Here is a 20,675-nt window from a genome sequence, read left to right on the forward strand (position 1 = left end):
ATAAAAGGTTAGATGAAAGGTTCAGCAGCGGAAGAAGAAGATAAATTCAATTATAAGAGTTGCCGCCTTCTGAAACCTCCATACCGTTGCTGTGCCGTCGGTTTCACCCCTAAGTGTATGTCAGTATCCTCATCTAAAAATGCGACAAAAAATTTCCCAGCGACTTCCGTACCCATCATGACTTTTACTGGCACTCTTCAGGACAGATGGGGCATGTCAGATTTTACAAGCTGTTGTAGCTATTTTGTATAAGATATCAGTCAAAAGTCCTCTCCATCAGCAGATCATACCACAGATGTCGCAGGTGACACGGCCCAGAGTGTTCTAATGCTGTGGCCTGACCTCAAACGGAAGAGTGTACATGCTGTCCGTTGTAATTTCAGCCACTCTTCAACGGCATATATACATGGTTTCAAATTCAGTGACAACTTTAGGAGGGTGCTACTGGTTATACAATAGCTTTCCTTCATCCCGTCGCTACTAGAAATGGCACCATTAGGAGAAGGACCCAGCTCAGCACTTGATAGCACATTTGGTGCTATGTTGATCGGAGGTGAGCTCAATAGACGTGTTATTTCCTCATAATTCGGAAACCACCTTTACACAAACCACTATACTAGTTTTCTTTGCCATCTTTTTCCAAGGGGTTTTATCATTCCAGGCTTGGAACTACTATGAAAATTTTCCAAATGATCCACTGAAATTTAAACTTCTGGTGGGTGTATGATCCAAGGCCCAACTCAGGCCATCCATAATTCCTGTTTCCTGACACGAAAATTATATTCAGGTGTCGGTAGCATGGTATTCCAAATTGAATAATTCCCATGTGTCAAACCAACTAATAAATATTCAGGGGGCTAGATACGATACATACCGTTATAATTTGCCAGTTTATGTATCATTATTTGGTCACAAACTGGGGCTTCCAGGCTGCACTTGTCGATGCCACTACGGAACTAATCATTCACATTCTTTTGGTTGGGATGTCGTGCTTCGTGTGCCAAGTCTATTTTATGCATAGGTGAGTTTGATGCTTATTTTACAATTATATTTCTTATTAGAATACACCAGAATTTGGATCCTGAGCGAGAAAAAAATACTGGTTCTTTGCATCGCCCTCGCCCCCAGCTTGACCGCCCTCATTCTCAATATTCACCTGCCTTTGAAAATGATATTTGCTCATTTTTCTATTCCCGAGTTGGTCCTGACAGAGAAGGAATCTGCAGCTTTGTATTTTATCAGCGCGCTATGTAAGCACCGTGTTATGTTCCATGATATCCGACTAACGCACCGCAGCGGATGTTGTGATAGCCGGATTCTTGTGTTACTTCCTAAGGTTATCCAATCGTCGAACACAATTTCAAGCGTATGTAATAGGTGCCACTTCTTGTTGAAATGTTTACCTAAACTACTACAGAACTCGTTTGGTTCTGAAGGACATTCTACATTACGTAGTTGCAACGGGAATTTTGACCAGTGCTTGTGAAATTGGAGCTGTTATTGCGGTGAGCTTGACTTATTTCACAATCAGCTGATACTAATTCCAGATCTAGTATTTTCTTCGTCCAAACGGTCTATACTTTGCTGTTCGTAGAACTTACTCAAATCACACTATACAAAGTGACATTTTCTTTAGGCCATACATTTTTCGTTGGGGAGATTGTATACCAATTCACTCCTTGCAGCGTGCGTAGACAAAATCTCTCCCAATACATTTCGTGCTGATTAATTGTCCATTTCAATCAGGTTAAATTCACGCAAAAAGATCAGAGACAGACTTCAGGGAAATGCTTCGGGCATCGGACAAAGCATTCATAGTCACGGGGCTGGCAAACAGAAAGATATACATATGGTATCTATCAAGGCAGCTTCAGATGAAGTACCTGAATCCAAAAGAGTACCTCAGGTACGTATTATAGTATACTTACTTAATGAATGGTTTAGGCATACTTATATCTTTCTATCAAACAGGCGAGCATGGTGAGGCCGTCCGAAATAACGTTTACTGTAGAACGGGTCATTCAGGATGATAACGGAGACACTTCAAAACGTAACTCAGACCAGAGAGCACATGCTATTTGGCAAACATCTACTGACTATGAGCGCCGAACTTGACACGTAATGGACCAGAGCGCAGAACCTTTGCTTTATTACTTTGTACAAATCGCGCAGGCGCTTGTCGAGTGACATTTTTAAGTACATTTACCTCAGGTTGAATTTAATATGCAAAAAATGACTGTATAATTGCTTGTTATCACCAATTTCGGTCACAAGTTTTCACAATACACCAATACTTTACTTAGGAGTATACGCGAGTATACGCTGGCGACGCGTCGCGTTATGTCCAACGTCACGTGGATTATGCATCAAAATTCTACGCGTGTGTCACCAGCCGAGGAGAATGTTGGGTCAGCTTTCTATATCATTGTTACCACAATTCCCATTCAATACCGGTGCTTCGATAGTTTCTTACTTTTCATCATGCCAATATATCAAATTACAGGTCTGCTATATCTCCTATAGTACTTCCCCGGCGTTGACCCAGCAATATACCCTAATATACCCACAGTTTATCATCAACAGAGATCTGGTCGATGCTTAATGCTGGCTAACAAGATGCTTCTTAAATCTTGGGGATGGATACAAGAGACATTAAATGCCTTTTGTCCTTGAAACTCGTATTGGGGGGTGGTCTAGGCTTCGCGTCAGTGCCGGCAACTTGATATACTTCTATAACAACACTGACCCATTCGACAATCCGTTTGGACGTCCAACTTCTCCGGGATATCCGCAAAGGTAAGCATCTTGTTCATTTTTATACGATACTGGTGGCGTTGGTGCGGTCATCTTGAAGTCTCCTGATACTTCCTGATACTTATCTTCTGGTGAAATTTAAGCAGGTACAAAATGTTAGATTTTTACCTGCTTAAATCGCACAAGTTGGGCTTTGCAAAGAATGCTTACCATACATCCTGTAGAACGTCGGAGGTGTCACCATTAAATGGGACCCCTACGGTGTGTTGTGATCCATTGTATTGATGGCCACATCACCGCTGTATACGTATTTTCCAGGATTTCTCCCCCACACCCATCGTCAACTCGCAACTTGCCAACAAATCGCAGAATGCCGATGCCGGAAGGGTTTAACCGGATACTTATGTCGTCAGGGGTATAAACCTTGGGTCGGTGGGAGGTTGCGGGCCAAATGGTCTATATAAACGGACATGTGCATGATTGTCACTCCTTTGCCCATGTCAATGCCCACATCATAGACGGTCAGCACCGATTTCTACGTAGCACCGTCATGAAGGTCGATCCGGGCACATACGGTGCGATTTTACTTGGCGCACTGACGGCGTCTAGGTCAGTCTCAACAGTCCCGCGCAAGGCTCGATAATGTAAAATCTAAATATATTTTGTAGCCTTTCTGGAGTTTTTGCTGTGCAATGCGTTGTATATTTCAAATGCTTTCCGCTAGATAGGAAAGCACTGAAAGGATTTGTGAGTTCATGCCCTCCATCAATCCATAAGAGGATGGCCCTAAGTTAAACCTATTCAGGTGTTTTTCATATGGTTGGGATATTTTCCTCAAAACAATCCGATAAATTTCTCAAACCGCGCCTGCGTCTAGGGCTCTCGAGATTTTTCACACAGGACTTGTGTGGACTGCTATGTGGGAATCATTTATTGATAACTTTGGAAAAGTAACATATGCTGATGTGATTCCTTGGTACGTGCCCTTCGCCCTGAGATTTTCAGACGTACGCGCGACGCTCATGTCTAGATTTGTTAAGGAGTGTCGCAGTAAGTTTCAGCACTATTTTTTTACAATAATGCCGAGCTCACTTAATTTCATACAATTCCAGTTCAGCGTAATCCTCACCGTGAGTTTCACGTCGTAATTTAATGCCCATTACCGTGAACAAAGTTGTCCAATCAGGCATCCCTTACTTTTCTAACACATTGGTACGAGCTCAAGCATTATTACCTTTCTTAATGACAGTCTCATAGTATTTTCTACCCTCAGCTTCTTTGCATATCGACTATACCACTGTTAGAAAATACGTCCTAATAGCCTGTTGTCAGCTAACTGACTCCTCTAATTTGCTATAGTAAGCGAGCGAAACCGATACCTGACTATCCTTGTTGTGAGATCAACTTGCTGTGTTATAACCATCCTCTATCTCATTGAATCGAAGGTTATCCTCGCGTTTTCTCGTCTAGGTGCGGTACACCCATGTCAAAGCTTATGGTATTATATCCTGATTCGAATGTATCTTAACAGCTGCAGCAACCGGTAAATCTATTAAAAACTAATATTATAAGCCCTTTCTGATTTGTGCTCTCGGATGTTTCAAGTTACAGGCGGACAGATGTATGTCATTCACAATTTCAAGTTGAAATCTTAGCTCAAAGAAATTCAGGATACGTCTCCGTAGCTATGGTCACTTCAGGGCACAGTTTCGGGTATGGAGACTCAAGAGCCTTTTCCTCACAGATTGCCTGACACAACTGACTACGTTTAGTGGTTGTTTTCCCTTGGACTATCGCTGTCCTGTGCCGTGGATATCCTGATAGCTGTTTCTTTAATTTTTCTCCTCCAAAGGAGTAGAAAGGAAATTATAACGTGAGTACAGCCATAATTGTGAAGTTACATCAATTGTCAGAATTAATCATGCTTCTAGGATGCATTCCATGATTGACACCCTCGTACTCTACACCTTAGAGATCGGTTCGCTGACCAGGTTCGTCTTGAATGGAAATATCATTGATGCCCGTCTTATTCAATAATCCTCTTAGTGCTGCAACGGTTGCTTCTTTGTTATGCGTATGTTTTCTTTGTCCGAACCAACGCAAACTGCTGATGAGCTATGGGCAAAGTGGATCATTCTAGACAACAGTCTGGTTTTCCTTGGCTTACATTTTGTTGTTGGGAAGCGTAAGTACACCGTGCTAATCTCCTCGGTTGAGGTGTTTCTCATTTGTCAATAGTGTACGCCAATTCATTACTAGCAACGTAAGTGCTAGATACATTCTCTTAATTGACATCACTAGAATACTGGTAACCGTGACCCCCACGCGTTTAGGCTTAACTCTCGCTATGATCTTCGTCGGGCACACTCATCAGCACTAGATTTGATACATAATAACCTTCCCCACATCACAGTGACTGATCCATTTCCTGGTTATGTGAGTTCTGATATCTCACTGGCGACTCGAAGTTAACTTCGTCGTGTTCGAAGAGTCTGAAAAGTCAACCGCTTAAAAGTAACATGTAATAATAATTGTACATTACTATAATACATTCCAGTAGTAGCTGGAGATCATGTTCATCGCTCTTTGAACTCGTATACATGATTGAATCGATTGACTCCATTGTTGATGTTTTCGAAATTCATCACCTCTGGTTCACTCGGGAGCGGAGTTACAATGCTGTTGATCCGGAAGCTACAAGAACATATCTTGGTATTGTCAATTGATTGCATACATTCTGTGATACTTCTGGTACTAAAGAAAAATACTATGTATTAAATAGTTCTGATGTACTACTCAAAGTTTTAAGGAGAATTCAGTCTTTAGAGAAACCTTTGCAAAGCTCGGATGCAGTTGCTCAGTGACGGTGCCGACCGTCGGCAATCAAATGACAAGCAGACGCGTACCGCAGAATTTGCTTTTTGCCATAGGCTACCCCGAGAACAGCCAGCCGACCTTTTCCGTTTCAAACGAAGATGACCATGGAAGCTACTGAAAATAATGAAGACTCACGTAGGCCAGATCCCAATTCGAACGGATTGAGACTCTTCAAGGCACCGACATTCAACATAGAGCAACTGCCCTTCGAAATCCTCGCGCATATATTCCAGTTATACGTGATTGAAGATAAGCAGGAACGAACAGCCTCCAGCGTCCGTCCTAATGGCGCCTTTCCTCTAGGATCAGTATGCCGCACCTGGCGTCGTGTTGCATGGACGAGTCAGCATTTGTGGTCGTCGTTGTCCTTCTGGATGAGGAAGGAGACAACGGAGAACCAGATTCAACTTGCCATCGAGTGGCTTGGACGTGCATGTCAGCATCCACTAGAGATCTCTCTTCAAGGATACATCGAAGAAGACTTAAGTTTGGATTCTCGTTCTCAGCAAAACTTCGTGGCAATCCTTTCCCCTCTGATTGACGCTATCGGCCGCTCCCTGGACCGGTGTAATCGTCTCGAGCTCCTCAATCTTCCTTCGTCAACATATGCACGACTAACGCTTTCGGGAAAGCCACCTGTTGCGCTGCAGTATCTGACGCTTAGATGTGCCGACCCCATTGCTCGGTTGGATCTTGCCCTGGCCGCGCCCGTCTTCCTACAGCTGGAAGGTATCCCTATGGACTGCCTCAGCATAGACTATGCCAACCTTACGGAGTTCTCGGTATCTGAGATACCCATCAATCAAGTTCAACAAGTACTCGCAGGTGCACCTCGATTAGTGAAATGCTACCTAATGGACATCGACGACACTGATGATGAAGAATGGGAACGCAAGTCCGTCGTATGTCGTGAGATGACAGAACTACGTGCTTGCCCGATGTACTATCACAACGACGTTGTTGCAGACCTTCTACGGTCAATTACCTGTCCCAGTCTGAGGGTGTTCAGTGTTGTGGACCATGTCAGCCTCAACCTCCACACATTGATAGGCTTCCTGCTCCGGTCTAGTTGCCCCTTGACCCATCTTACCATAGGAGAAGAAAACACTACATGCGAGGATCTCGTCCGAATTGCAACTGCACTCCCGTCACTTACGTTCCTGTCGCTTACAAAATATGAAGAGGCTGCTGTGGCTCTGAGATCGTCATCATCGGTGAATTCATTCTGTCATACGCTCTGCTTGGACGAGCGATACCATACCGTCTCCGATGTCGATTCTGTCAATCAGAAAAACTCAATGCCTGTGATGCTCCCGGGTTTGAGACATCTTCTGATCGAGACGCGCAGTCTATTTTCGTGGGAGTATCTCCCCGGTCTTCGATCTAGATATTGTTACGAGGCAAATGGCACACGCTTGAGGGAGGAGATGGGTCGGTCCGCCCTGGAGTCAATCTCAATAATTTATGAGCACCCGGATCGAGGGTACGATGGCAGGGACTCAGACATACACCACAAAATTCACGTTGACGAGAGCGACAGCGAGAGTGAGTTGACCGAAACTCGCAATATCTCTTCTTTCAACTCCAACTATATCCCAGAATATCTGATTCAAAACTGGGATACATTCTCTCAACTTGTGAAACTTAGCGGTGAAATTCGTCTGGATCTCCAGGTAGAGCGGGGTTTCTGGAGGGAACATTTATTTGCCCTGTCGTATACAGCGCTTAAACGTACTAGTGGCAGACCTCCAGAGGATGTAAAGCAGTTCATGTGTAGCAGGACTTGGGCTCCGCAGAGACTCACTTGATGGATTTACTCATGATTGGATGTATTCGTAATGTCGCAATCGACGATATCTTGATGCCGAACTCACGAAACATTCAAATCCATCCTAAAGATCAGCTTAAGTTGAACCACTGTTGTATCGACAGAGATGCTCAGTTGAGCCTAAATGTCTGTTTAAGATCATGATCATGTCTACTGCTAATGATGATTCCCAGTAATTCCCGCAAGAGCATGAACTCCGCAGCAAGGTGTATCCTCAGTCGGGTTGGAAGTTGACCATCAGAAACAACTTGGTGGGGATTGACGGGCAGCGGCAGCGGTTATCCGGTTCAGCGGTGATGTGTCCCTGTTTTCTCTACACGTGCGAACTAATAAGGCAGTGCGTTCACTTAATATAGGTTGAATATCCCAGAGATTCATGGAAATTCCTGCTCATGAGTTATGTTGCTGATACTCGACGATTGAGCATGTCATGTTACTTACACGCCGTTGTTATCGTTCCTTACTACTATCAGTCCGGTGTTCTGCCTTCATCTGGAAAATAATTCCACAGATGTCCAAAATGGCACAGTCCAGGGTGAAGAACGTCGTTTGAGTGGGAAATTAAGGCTGACCCACGTTGTCGCACCTCGGTATTGGCTCAGCATCTGTGTCAGAATAATGTGATATATACCCACATTTTCTGACGTTTACAGGAAGTGTACTGTGGTATCGTCGCCAACATCTCTCTTTCACTCCCACTTTTACGCTCCTTAGTCATGGCTCCCTTAGGAGAAGGACCCAGCTCAGCACTGGATAGTACATTTGGTGCCATGTTGATTGGAGGTGAACGCGGTGGACTCGATCTATATCTTAACATTAAAACAATGAATGTCATCCAGTATTCTTTGCCATCTTTTTCCAAGGAATTTTGTCTTTTCAAACATGGAATTACTTCGACAATTTTCCAAATGACCCACTGAAGTTCAAACTACTGGTAGGTGTTACTAGTCAAAGGCAAATGCGCCACATGGGTTACGGTATCTCACAAGTCCTGTTTCAGGTTTCGGTAGCATGGTAATTTTTTCGACTGGGATTGCTCACTCTTCAGATGAACCAAGTTCTAACTTGCCAATCTGATTTATAGGAGTTTGGATACCATACACACGGTGATAATTTGCCAGTTCATGTATCATTATCTGGTCACAAATTGGGGATTTCAACCGGCACTGGTCAATGCCACTCATGAGTTAATCATACACATCTTATTGGTCGGGATGTCGTGTTTTGTGTGCCAATTGTATTTCATGCATCGGTGAGTGACATGCTAGTAGCTATAGCTATCGTGGAGCTTGGACTCAATTTTATAACAGAATTTGGGTTCTGAGCAATAAAAAGATATTAGTTCTTTGCATTGCCCTTGCGCCCAGCTTGACGGCCTTGGTACTCAACATACACCTGCCGTTGAAGATGATCATCGCGCATTTCACTATTCCGGAGCTGGTTTTAACTGAGAAAGAGTCGGCGGCTCTTTATTTCATCAGTGCTCTTTGTAAGTCATGATTGTATATCTTTCGAACGAAGCCTTACTCTAAACGCTTAAATTCATCCAGCCGACGTCGTGATTGCTGGGTTGCTGTGTTATTTTTTGAAAGTTTCGAATAGTCGTACAAAAATTCCAGCGTGAGCGATAATTAATGTATCTGGACGATAGAAGACTGATTGTATTTCCTCAGAACACGTCTAGTACTGAAAGACGTCTTTCATTACGTGATCGCAACGGGTATTCTTACAAGTGCATGTGAGATCGGAGCTGTAATTGCAGTAAGAATTCTTCGTCAATTACCTAGTTTAATTCGCTAATCCAGAAATGAAGTATTTCATACGACCAAATGGCCTTTACTTTGCTGTATGTATAGTATATACGTCATCTTGCAGATTGACTAATTTTCCTAGGCAATACACTTTTCATTAGGGAGATTGTACACCAACTCGCTACTTGCAGCGTAAGTTCTATTTTCCATCACCGAATTATTTACGACGATCACTAACATAGCTCGATAAAAGATTAAATGCTCGTAAGAAAATGAAGGACAGGCTCCAACCAAGAGGTCCCAATATTGTTCGAGGTGTCAATAGTCACGGGTCGACCATCACGCAGCCAAATATGCATACAGTATCCATAAAGGCGGCTGAAGGTGATGATTTTGATGGCAAACCTCCACAGGTATGAGAAATTGGTTGCATAGCTGGGATATAATCTGAACAATTTTTCTCGAATAAGCGAACAAAGGCACGTCAATCTGAAATAAGATTCACGATTGAACGAGTTATACGTGATGATGATGGGGGAGTTGAGCAGCGCAGTGTAGATCGCCATGGAGAGAGGTCGTATGGAATTTGGCAGACATCAGCTGACCATGAACGAATCAGAAAGTGAAATCTGGGTGTATATTTGCACCGCTTGATTTTAGGATATCGCCCTTCTTTCAATGTTGTATGAGTATAAAGTCTCAAAATCTCAATTTACAATCATGTATAGCATTTGAAGTCTCAAATGGCTTTCTATACAGCCACTTTGCTGCGACTTTGCGTTACTTTGCTCGATAACGCCCCTGAATAGGGATCGCGCCTCGCGTTTTTCGACTGGAGACACGATCCCGTGACTGTGACTCATTACATAATCATTATCCATCTCTCCATCTAATGCCATGAGGAAACGGAGATTCAATTTGACTCTTGCAGGTCATTGTATTGCCAAGTATCTCTCCTTTATTTCCAACATATCATTGCTGAATGGACTTTTCCCAGTACGCCCTACCAGGAGATTGCGATAAATCCGGTGAAACTGTCTTATTGAAGGTGCCAACCACTAACCTCATCGAAAAATCCGAACATCGAGAAGTCGGAGTCCAGGATACCAGCACATCACCGAATATCATGATCAAAGGCAATCAACTGCCTTTCGAGATTCTTGCTCACATATTTCAGCTATACGTCGATGAAGACAATAAGGCATCTTATGACATTCGTCCAATGGGTGCTTTTCCTCTCGGCGCTGTCTGTCGAATGTGGCGTCATGTTGCTTGGGCGTGTCCTAAACTTTGGGCTTCACTTCAAACCTTCCACGTACGACAAGCGACAACGCATGGACAAATTCAACTAGCAGTTGAGTGGCTTAGCCGTTCGGGCCAATATCCCCTGACTATCTTTCTTCGTGGATATATTCTCTCTGATTCAAGTGACAATATGCGTGCTCAAATGAAGGTTGGAGCACTTCTTATCCCTTTAATGGATGCCATCAGCCATTCCCTGAATCGGCTACATACTCTCGGATTAATTGGGCTTCCGGGATCGACAGTTTCCCGACTCAGCTGGGCATCTGTTCCAGCAACAGCGCTAAAGCGTCTGTATCTGGACACCCCTCAAAGCACATGCCTTCTCGATCTTTCATCCTCTGCGCCATCCTTCCTTAATATGCAAACTATGTCGCTGGACGCACTCACCATCAACTGGAACAACCTTACTGAATACGGGGCGGCCGAAATGGTCCTAGACGATGTGCTTCAAGTGCTTGCACTTGCTCCTCGAATAGCAGTATGTCACATAGTCGATCTTGAAAAAAGTGACGACTTCCCATTGCAAAGCACTGGCCGTCCCGTCGTATGCCATGAACTGACAAATCTTTACGTCAATCCAATGTACCACACCGAAGATGTGGTCTCTGAGCTCCTCCAAAAGATTACATGCCCTAAGCTCGATGGTTGCACTATCGACGACGATGCAACACTGCAACCTTCTACGGTGCTAGATTTTCTGCATAGGTCATGTTGCCCCATCACCGGCCTCGTGCTCGGCGAAGAAATCTGCTCGGGAGAGGACCTCTACCGTATCGCAACCGCCTTCCCATCACTCACAACTATCTGGATGCGCAAGTTGGACGATTGGATGGGTGTGGAGTCGTCTCTATCTCTCTTGCCGTTTTTCAACGCTCTTTGCGTGGAATTTCGATACGACTCACAAACACATCCCGTGCTACTTCCGCAACTGAAAATTTTCACAGTTGATACCCGTAATCCAATTCCATGGGGAAAGCTTCCTGGCTTCCGTCATAAGCGTTTGTTTACGAGTGATGGCGAGTGTAACGGGTACGAGGTTGTCAGGCCAGGCTTGGAAAAAATTACCATGTACACAGAGTACGGCTACTTCCAGCCACAAATGGACTCTGAGCGTCGTACTGGCGAGGGAGAGGCCGAAAATTCCAAGCAACCCCCCCTTGGTTTGATTCGAGATTGGCAGTCCTTTTCGGAGCTTGTCAAGCTCGCTGCTGAAGTTCGCCTGGATTTGCAAGTGAAGGGGCGCGATTTATTCTACCTGTCGTATGTTGCGCTCAAAAGCGTTGTTGGGGAGGCCCCAGATGATGTGAAGCAGTTTATGGAGGGAAGGCCGGTCCCAATGGATATAAATGATTCTGGGGCGGTGGGTTTATAGGTGGAAAGGAATGGACATGGGGATGATGGGCCCCGTGTATACTATGTGATTCTGTCCACTTTCATGGCGGCGTTGCTTTTCAGCCTTGTATATGACCATACTATAGGATAATATTTTTCAATAGTCGAAAGAAATATTGTCAGAAGGGCAAAAAACAGGATAAGAAAGGAATGTGAGTAGGTAATCAGGCTATGCCTATTCCGAAGGGTATTTTGAACCGGAAGAAAGCTTTCTCACGAGATGACACGAGTTTTAATCTAGGACCGTCGCATGTCTCTGAACTTCTTCCATGTTCAAACTGTTCATGGTATAGACCCGCCGTTATCTCTGATTCTAGCTGCAATTCTGCCAAGTTCCATCTTGAGACGACTTCTTTATACGTGAGGTATTAGCTGTCACCATCCATTTTAGCTGTAGCTTTTTTTTCCATTGCTTGGTTTTACACTCGGCACATAGATACCAAGGGATGGAAGGCAAGATACCAAGGGATGGAAGGCAATAAGACGAAGCATGTGTGAATGCCGCTGATAGCAGTATTCTTTTCTTGCTATTCTCTAATTGCTTTAAAGAACAAAGTCCAGCCCGTTTACCTTCAAAGGCGTACTTCGACTCCATTGGCCTATCATGCTGAAAACAATTTTCTTTATCGCACTCCTGGTAGTCGAGTTGGCAGGGAACCCAATACTCGTTGAAAGGTCCCCTATTAACCTACCCATATCTCGTCGGGCAAACATCACGGGTGGTCTTGACCTCTTGAAGCGTGACCGTGCCCGGGTCGGATACATTAAAACACAGGCCGTCTCGAGAGGACCTGCAGATTTGCGGTCTGTTCGCGATTTTTTCGATTTCATTGACTACGACGGGGTTGGCTACGTTGCCAAGGTCGGCGTTGGTTACCCAACTACATATTGTAAGTTTTTATTAAACTTCAGTACGATGGTAGCCTGATTCCCCTTATTGATTCCCTTATTGTCGATACTGGAAGGTATACTGCCGTTCTCTTTTTTGCAATGACAACTTACATCAGTCAAAAGTTCAAACACATGGATTGGAGCCGGCCGACCATACGAGAAAACCTTTACCAGTCACAAGACTACGTACCGGGTGGTAGGTACCTCATTTATAGGCTTTGCTCAAAGAAAAATACTGGCAAAAACAATGTCATTAACCCTTATCCTCAGGAACTCAATTATGGATCGGGATCCATCTTTGGAGACGAATATATTGACAACTTATTCCTGACTCCGAGCCACGTAGTCGCACGGCAATCTATAGGAGTTGTTAACAAGGCATTTCACTTCTGGTATGTTAAAGTTTAAACTTGCTGATTATTCATCCCAGGCGAAAGGATTTGAGGGTGTGGATGGTATACTAGGGTACGGATACATCTGCTTAATTAGCTCGGTTTCACATCATTATATTTGACGCTTTCTGATGAGTTAGAATCGGTCCTGTTAATCTTACTTTGGGAACCTTGTCTGACAATAGCATTCGAGTCCCAACTGTGACGGACAACCTTTTCTCACAAGGGACAATTTCTTCCAATGAAATCGGAATAACCTTCCAGCCAACCACTGCAACTGATGAACATGGTGCTAAAGGAGTAATAACCTGGGGTACGCTCATTAATAAAGTACCCAGGCCGGCCTCATTCCTCATAGATTGACGTAATAGGCAGACCCGACTCGCACTGGTTCACAGGCAATATTTCCTACATGTAAGTAATCGCATCGCTGGGGGAAACTATGCATCGAAACCATAATTTGTTTCCCCCAGATCGTTGACGAACAAATTTCCTTCCTCTGAATTCTGGGGGTTCGACCATTCTATCCGATATGGCTCATCGACCACAATTCTGTCCTCTGGAACTGGAGTCGTCGATACAGGTTCGTCAATGCTTGTGTACAAAATGGGCCATAATTTGATATGAAAGCGATTAGGTGCCACCTTTATTCTGCTCGCCCGAGATGCATTTAACAGATACCAGGCTGCTACAAACAGTCAGCCCGATAGCAATACTGGCTTATTAAAGCTACCGGCTTCCAGTTACAACAGTCTAGAAAGCTTATTTTTCTCTGCAGGAGAAGTGAGTAACATGTAGAGTTGATTCCAGCAAGTACCATTTCTCATTACCGTGACCTTTCTCTAGCATACTTTTGAATTTACTTCCAATGCGCAAATATGGCCTCGATCGCTAAACGCTGACATAGGCGGAGTCGCTGGAAGCATTTATCTCATTGTTGCGGATGCGGGAACTCCGTACCCCTATGGAGACGTTGCTTACGGCTATGTTTTTCTTCAACGATTTTATTGTGTATACGATACCGCAAACAGGCGCCTGGGTCTTGCAGAGACAGAGTTTACAAGAGATACATCCAATTAGTTTAGCTACCTTGACGCGTCGTCCCTCAAGCTGGGATCAAATAGTGATCCATCCGATGTACAATTACTAGTATAGAAACTTTTCATGCCACTTGCAGAGGATCCGCGTGTACTTTGAGAACTCGTAATATGGTGTAGCCAATGTTTCATAATACGTCAAATTGGCAAGACAAGAGGCCAAATTCTTAATAAACTAAGATGACAGTTTATGTGGATGGAAGTAAACTGATATCCTCAGTTTGTGCATCTCAATGTGTAAATCATCCTTGGAGAGCCGGCATAATTTTGCGTAGTCTGGCGGCTGACGTATAGTATAGCAATCAGTGTATACTTGGACCCTTCCTTCAGTCCAAGTCGGTAAGAGTGCAGACAATGCCGTGGTGCCGCGATTTCGGCATTAACCGAATACGGCAATTATTGTCGTCATGAACCGGCAGGATATGTCATTCCGTAGGTTTCCGCCCCTGACTACAATATGCTTAGAGGGAAATCGGTGTGCATATGTAGATCATCAGGCCTTTGCTTCACCTATAAAACGTGAGATTTGTGCCCAATGAAGCATCAATCTCTTCGAAACCATTTTATAACACTCACACTTCAACAACCTCGTCCAACCAATGTCTAAAATCATCCTCGTAACTGGTACGTCAACACTCCAACTACACGACTTGAAAATCTGAGATAGTTCTTGTATAGGCGGAAATGCTGGCATAGGTCTTGCCCTTGTCCGGCTTCTGGCAGAGAAGGGCCACATCGTCTATATCGGTTCTAGAAATGAAGAGGCCGGTAAAAAAATCAAGTAAGAGCGAGTTTCTGCATTGTCTTGTCAACATTACTCCCTGACACATGTTGCTTTTCCAATCAATTAGAGATGAGCTTATCAGTGAAGGATTGACAACCGTCAAGGACGTTCAACTTGACGTTACTCAAGTCGCAAGCATCCAAGCTGCTAAGGACAAGATCGAGCAAGCTGAGGGAAGGCTCGACGTGCTCGTCAACAATGCAGGCATCAGCAGAATGGATGCTCAGCAAATCGCTACATCAGTCGAAGTTTCCGTGATGAGAGATACGATGGAAACCAACTTCTTCGGACTCGTACAGACGACCACCACACTTCTTCCCCTCCTCCGCAAATCCCCTCAGGCCGTTATTTTGAATGTCAGCATGGAAATGGGATCCAACACACTCATGTCACGCCCTGAATACCAATTCCTCCACAAATTCGTCGCTTACAACACAAGCAAGGCTGCGATGAATTCATATACGGTAGCTTTGGCCTACGAGTTGAAGGACGCAGGTATCAAAGTGAATGCGGTATGCCCCGGATTTTGCTCTACCAAGCTCAATTTCTTTGCGGAGGGCGGAAAGACCGCAAAGGAAGGAGCAGAGCTTCTGCTGCCTTATGCCTTGCTGGACAAAGACGGAATCACTGGCAAATTTGTTGACTCGAGGGGCGATGACTCCATATGGTAGATATATTATTGTGTTGCCCACAAAGAAATCAATGATCGTAGTTCTTCCATTTACCTTCAATTCGTTGGACGGAATGATTTCAATGACCATAGGAAGACTCTATTGGAAGACTGTGATTATTTTGAAGATCGTTTAGGTCGACGGGCCACCCGTCTCCATAATAGTATCCAAAGGGCTCTAAGCAAGCCTATCGGCGGTACCAACCAGCTCAATCGCCATGACCAACCTGATTGCTTCTCCAGTTTCTGTAGCAGGCCATCAATGTGTCGTTCGAGGTCTTGTTTAGAACCAGAATTGTCGATGACAATATCAGCGTAGGCAACTTTCTCCGTGATTGGAAGTTGGGATTTGAGACGGGATGTCGCATCTTCGCGTGACGATCCGTCCCTGAGCATGAGCCGCTGCAACTGCAGTTCCTCGGAGCTTAAAAAAGTCGTGTCTTAGTCGATACCGTTCTAGCAGCAAGACATTGTAGAACAAATACGCACCAGTACACCACAACGACCTGAGCAACCAACTGCCATAGCCCGCCTTCAATCAGCAGAGGAACGTCCATTACGCAATACTTGTGCCCTCTTATCCAGAACGCAAGTACTTGCCAGAGCATTGCCTTTCTCACAGCAGGATGAACTATCGCATTCAACTGCTTCCGCTTGCCCTCGTCGTTGAAAATGATGCTCCCAAGTTTCTTCCTGTCAAGCGCGCCGTCAGGAAGAAGTACGTCATCCCCAAACGCCTTCTTAATCTTCTCCAGCGCAGGCATCCCAGGTTCGACTACTTCGCGCGCAATCACATCGGCGTCGACGATGGGGACGTTGGACGCTTTGAGCATCGACGACACTGTTGACTTTCCGGTGGCAATACCTCCTGTTAGGCCTATCACTGCGCCTACGTTATTGCCCACGAGCTAGAAGAGACGTGAGGAGAAGGAGTACCAAGCATTGTTGTAGTTCTGTGGCGCTGGGACGTGGGGTATGGTAAGTAGTCAAAGTAAGAACGTGCACTCGGTAATTTGGAACACCGGGAGACCCTGCGAGAGCATTCTCAAACTCCGAGTCTAGCCGGTCTCGGCAAGCTTAACAACAACACCATAGATTTAAACACGAAAGTAGCATACCTAATTTATAGCTGCTTTCATATCATTACTTGGATTCCACGGCTCTGTGTTGCGACTTGTTTGACGAATAACTGTAATCACAATCGATATATGAGCAGCATGCAACAAGTTCCGTAAGATTGCTCCAGTCTACGTCAAGGCTGTCTAGCTTGACGTATGGGACGTTCAGAATGAGTGATTCTGCCTTAAAATTCAAGTCAGGCAATGAATTGGAGCAAGAATGTATTTTCAACGTCTTCAAGACACATGGTGAACCAAAGAAATGTCCTATGGAGATACGAGTAAGTATAGAGTAGCTCACGCGTAGGCTGAGATAGTGACAACGACGAAGAGTTTCGACGACGACGTCTGCTAGAGGGATGAAAAATTGGAACATTTCTGTCCGATATGTTCCATATTCTTCCACGAGAAAAATTGAAAGAAAAAGTTTTCTGAAACGGCCAAGCCACTCAATCGCAAGGCCCACAGGCGAGGAGAGTCCCAAGCAATATTGCGCCATCGTTGACATACGGCACCTAGAGGAAGGAAGCCCTTGGGCTGGATACAAGGGTCGAATCTTGTGGCACTGCCTGGTTCGATGTAGAGCTGGAATATGTATGCAAGCACTTCAGCCGGCATCCGATCAGTTACATTCCTGGAGCTTTGCTGGTGAAGCTGAGGTAAGGATATTTCCTCGGAAAGTAAAGCTTGTGGAGTCGACATGTGCAGAGACCAATTCTTTGAAGTTGCAAGTTGGAAGGTGAGCGTGGACGTAGGTGTGAACTTGTTGATTTGATTGTTCTACAGACTATATAGTCTATTTTCAAGTCAAGGTTAACCCGCCTCCTATCTAATTATAGCGGCTATCGGTCAGCTTCAACCTCCGCCCGAACTCCGCACGGGTCTTTTACCAGTGACGAATCAGGGCGACTCGTACCATTCATTTTCGAATCAAAACATACAACCTCACACAGAAGTTTTGACTAGGCTTTAAGTCAATTTCATGAAAAGTATCGATCCTGATCATTGCACAAGTTGGAATACCAGGTGGGTTCAGGTGTGTCGTCTCTATCTCTCTGGCCGTTTTCAACGCTCCCCTTGTGTGGATATGCTACCGAGTGAAACTGATATAAAGAACTTCGGGGTGATGAAAGAAGGTTTGAAGGTGGCTGGAGATGGGAATAGGAATGGGAATGGATGGCGATCTTGGGTATCATGAAGTCTCATGAAAGCGTTGCTTTGCTCTGCTAAAGGGTGACACCAGCCCCTGCCAACGGACACTTCAAACCGTAGAGAAAAATGCATAAACACAGCTTTCGGTTTTTCCAACATCAGAGATTTAGGGAAAATCTTATCGTACAATATGATGTGATATAATTTGTATAATATGCTATCGTTGCGGCTGGAAGTGGTGTAAGTATTATACCACGGATGATAGTATACCATGAGGGTTGTAATGTGATGATATAGCCAATGTCATGTAGAGCCGGTCTGCCAAGACTTTATCGCCTCGGGTCGGTATTACAACAAAACGATCATCTGTTGTAATCTATATGCACAATTCCATTGGATTACACCTACATTATGGACTCGTTGTCATAATGATATCTGGTACATCTACTTGCTACATTTCTGATTTGCTGTGATCGTTATACCACATTCTTACACGCGTTCTTAAGGGTAATTGAATAATTCACGTGCAAACAATTTATATTTCTGTAATCCAAAAACAATCTACATAGCTTACGCACTCCCTTCCCCCGCATGCACCGCACGCGACTCACGAAGCATGGAAAAGGGAGAATCTTCATCATCTGAATCTTCTCCAACTTCAGTTGTGACCGGTCCATTAGGGAATACCATACTGCATATAACAGATCAACAAAATTCTCAGAATTAAAGATATTAAACTCACTCGTTCCACCATTTCAAGAGTTCTGTGATGTGCTTTTTGTGCTCCTCTGAATGCTGGCGTGTATCTTCAAAATAATCCACAACAAAGTTGTAGAGACGACTAAAGTTGATGTAATAATATTCATCTTGCCATTGAGTTGCGTCGGTAAGATTAAATATCAACTAGAATAATAATTGAGTAATTATAAACAATAAAGAAGTGATAAAAACTCACAATGACCGCAGCATATGCAATTGTGCGAGGGGTTACACGTCCATCCAACCCGATAATAGCCGCAACAGACCTTTTTGTTGCCTTCCGAGACCGACGAAAATTGGCCAGACGCATGGCACCAACACCCACTGTATCATCGGGATGAAAGGCTTCCGCTGATGCCGGGCCAGTGAATAGGGCACAGTAAGTCTTTGAACGATACATTAAATTCTGTTATATTAAGGATGGTATGCAACGTACCTTGACTAAGAGTGTACTTCTCAAAAACAGATAGTCGAGGGAATGGCCATCTAAACAATGATTTCGAGGATACAATGCACCCAAGAAACATGTTTTTCGGAGACGCGGTTTCAAGTCTACATCACCAGCACACACCTTGGCCCTAACACTAAAAAATGAATAGAGATTAGAAGGGTGATACTTTGATAAATTACAACATACATTTCGTTTGACCAGTCATGCATAATAGGACAAAGCAACCGGCCAGTGATTGTGTTTTGAAGGCCTCGCTGATCCCTGCTCTTTGTGAAAAAATGCTGGCTTGGGTTGTACATTTGGTTCAGAAATGTAGCGACTTCTTCCTTCATACGGCGTACATCGTCGGATCGTGCAGCATTTCCCTTTTTTTCAACATTACGAAGAAAGGCTAAATTGTCAGACTTGACTCGCCAGTCAAACGTAGGGCTGAGAATTGGGCGCAGAGTTGGAACGTAACTGAGCAGTAGTTTGAAGCTTTGAAAGTTACGAATGTGGCTAAAAACAAAGTCAATGTAGCGGCTGTAAAGCAAAAAAGAAGAGCACGTACTTGGTAATCTGGCTAGCAGTCATGCTGAGTGTCTCCGGGTCCAAATGATGCACATCCTGGGCAAGATGAAGAGTTTCAATACTATCAAACAATGAAACAGCCTTTCGAAGGCAACGTCCTTCCGCATGGCCATCCGAATCATCCCTAAACATTAGCAGGAGTTTTAAAATATACAATGACAATACTTACTGCAACGCAGCCCATGGACGATGCCTTTTTGCTCCAAGCTTGGCCGTCAGATCCTCATTTAATCTTTTAAGACTAGACACTTCAGCCCTCAGTTGCAAGCGAGTGGGTGATTCCTGTGACTGTTGACTAGATGATGAGCCAGATGATGGTGGCTGGCCTGAATACGATGTCGGAAAGCTTGGTGGTAGTGGAGAGTGGCTATAAGGGTCATGATGTTCTCGAGACCCATGCGGCCCACGGATTGGCGTTGATCCTGGTGCTCCACCTGTCAAGTAACACAAAAACATTAAAGAGAGAATAGATAAGAACACAGTGCAAGCCATTGCATACCGTAATCATCAAGTGGGTCTCTTCCTCGATGTCCTCCCCCATATCGACGGTCCATGCTATACAGGATAGGATGATGAAAGATAAAATTTTGTATTGGTTTTAAACCGATAGAAACAGGAGTAGCCATAGGCTTGGCCTTGGGTGCGGAAGGCGGGAAATGATTAACATTCTATGGAAATTTTCTACGCCACTTACTGCAGTGTGTTTCTGGGCTCAAAAACCTCTGTGCCAACGTGGATAAAGCCATAGAAAGAGACATAAAGGAGGAGAATAAAGAAATAGATGAGGTGGCAAGGTGGTAGTAATGAATCAACAATCTGTAGTGTGACAATCGTCTGAGATCCACACTGTGGGAACAAAATTGATGGCTGAAAATTACACCATT

General features: G+C 44.3%; 8 protein-coding genes across 8 annotated transcripts; 6 read left to right on the forward strand and 2 right to left on the reverse strand.

The window, feature by feature from the left end:
* Positions 1–486: 486 nt before the first annotated feature.
* On the forward strand, positions 487–2,115 carry JR316_0000140 (uncharacterized protein; the record flags this gene model as incomplete). The annotated part of the gene is made up of 10 exons (XM_047885955.1): positions 487–553; positions 621–715; positions 788–801; positions 854–1,021; positions 1,072–1,250; positions 1,297–1,366; positions 1,418–1,505; positions 1,637–1,686; positions 1,747–1,906; positions 1,972–2,115. 10 exons carry the CDS (start codon positions 487–489, stop codon positions 2,113–2,115), a joined length of 1,035 nt encoding a protein of 344 aa, XP_047753701.1.
* A 541-nt stretch (positions 2,116–2,656) lies between these two features.
* On the forward strand, positions 2,657–3,147 carry JR316_0000141 (uncharacterized protein; the record flags this gene model as incomplete). The annotated part of the gene is made up of 3 exons (XM_047885956.1): positions 2,657–2,796; positions 2,979–3,015; positions 3,073–3,147. The coding sequence occupies 3 exons, from the start codon at positions 2,657–2,659 to the stop codon at positions 3,145–3,147; spliced, it is 252 nt and encodes an 83-aa protein (XP_047753702.1).
* A 157-nt stretch (positions 3,148–3,304) lies between these two features.
* JR316_0000142 (uncharacterized protein) lies at positions 3,305–5,134 on the forward strand (the record flags this gene model as incomplete). Its single annotated transcript, XM_047885957.1, has 7 exons — positions 3,305–3,329; positions 3,479–3,501; positions 3,872–3,884; positions 4,425–4,467; positions 4,607–4,627; positions 4,686–4,745; positions 5,056–5,134. 7 exons carry the CDS (start codon positions 3,305–3,307, stop codon positions 5,132–5,134), a joined length of 264 nt encoding a protein of 87 aa, XP_047753703.1.
* Positions 5,135–5,729: 595 nt separating this feature from the next.
* JR316_0000143 (uncharacterized protein) lies at positions 5,730–7,439 on the forward strand (the record flags this gene model as incomplete). The annotated part of the gene is made up of 2 exons (XM_047885958.1): positions 5,730–7,176; positions 7,231–7,439. 2 exons carry the CDS (start codon positions 5,730–5,732, stop codon positions 7,437–7,439), a joined length of 1,656 nt encoding a protein of 551 aa, XP_047753704.1.
* A 1,427-nt stretch (positions 7,440–8,866) lies between these two features.
* Positions 8,867–14,270, forward strand: JR316_0000144 (Polyporopepsin; the record flags this gene model as incomplete). The annotated part of the gene is made up of 16 exons (XM_047885959.1): positions 8,867–8,948; positions 9,010–9,079; positions 9,133–9,220; positions 9,273–9,305; positions 9,353–9,402; positions 9,464–9,623; positions 10,208–11,875; positions 12,464–12,797; positions 12,915–12,994; positions 13,069–13,176; positions 13,229–13,263; positions 13,331–13,503; positions 13,562–13,604; positions 13,664–13,773; positions 13,828–13,973; positions 14,037–14,270. 16 exons carry the CDS (start codon positions 8,867–8,869, stop codon positions 14,268–14,270), a joined length of 3,414 nt encoding a protein of 1,137 aa, XP_047753705.1.
* Positions 14,271–14,886: 616 nt separating this feature from the next.
* Positions 14,887–15,742, forward strand: JR316_0000145 ((+)-neomenthol dehydrogenase; the record flags this gene model as incomplete). Its single annotated transcript, XM_047885960.1, has 3 exons — positions 14,887–14,911; positions 14,966–15,068; positions 15,139–15,742. The coding sequence occupies 3 exons, from the start codon at positions 14,887–14,889 to the stop codon at positions 15,740–15,742; spliced, it is 732 nt and encodes a 243-aa protein (XP_047753706.1).
* Positions 15,743–15,858: 116 nt separating this feature from the next.
* JR316_0000146 (Dephospho-CoA kinase) lies at positions 15,859–16,574 on the reverse strand (the record flags this gene model as incomplete). Its single annotated transcript, XM_047885961.1, has 2 exons — positions 15,859–16,165; positions 16,231–16,574. 2 exons carry the CDS (start codon positions 16,572–16,574, stop codon positions 15,859–15,861), a joined length of 651 nt encoding a protein of 216 aa, XP_047753707.1.
* A 2,007-nt stretch (positions 16,575–18,581) lies between these two features.
* Positions 18,582–20,345, reverse strand: JR316_0000147 (uncharacterized protein; the record flags this gene model as incomplete). Its single annotated transcript, XM_047885962.1, has 8 exons — positions 18,582–18,702; positions 18,754–18,914; positions 18,967–19,155; positions 19,207–19,354; positions 19,408–19,719; positions 19,772–19,915; positions 19,961–20,225; positions 20,291–20,345. 8 exons carry the CDS (start codon positions 20,343–20,345, stop codon positions 18,582–18,584), a joined length of 1,395 nt encoding a protein of 464 aa, XP_047753708.1.
* Between the last annotated feature and the right edge of the window lie 330 nt (positions 20,346–20,675).

The sequence above is a fragment of the Psilocybe cubensis genome, chromosome 1, assembly GCF_017499595.1.
Source record: "Psilocybe cubensis strain MGC-MH-2018 chromosome 1, whole genome shotgun sequence".
Classification (NCBI taxonomy): Eukaryota; Fungi; Basidiomycota; class Agaricomycetes; order Agaricales; family Agrocybaceae; genus Psilocybe; species Psilocybe cubensis.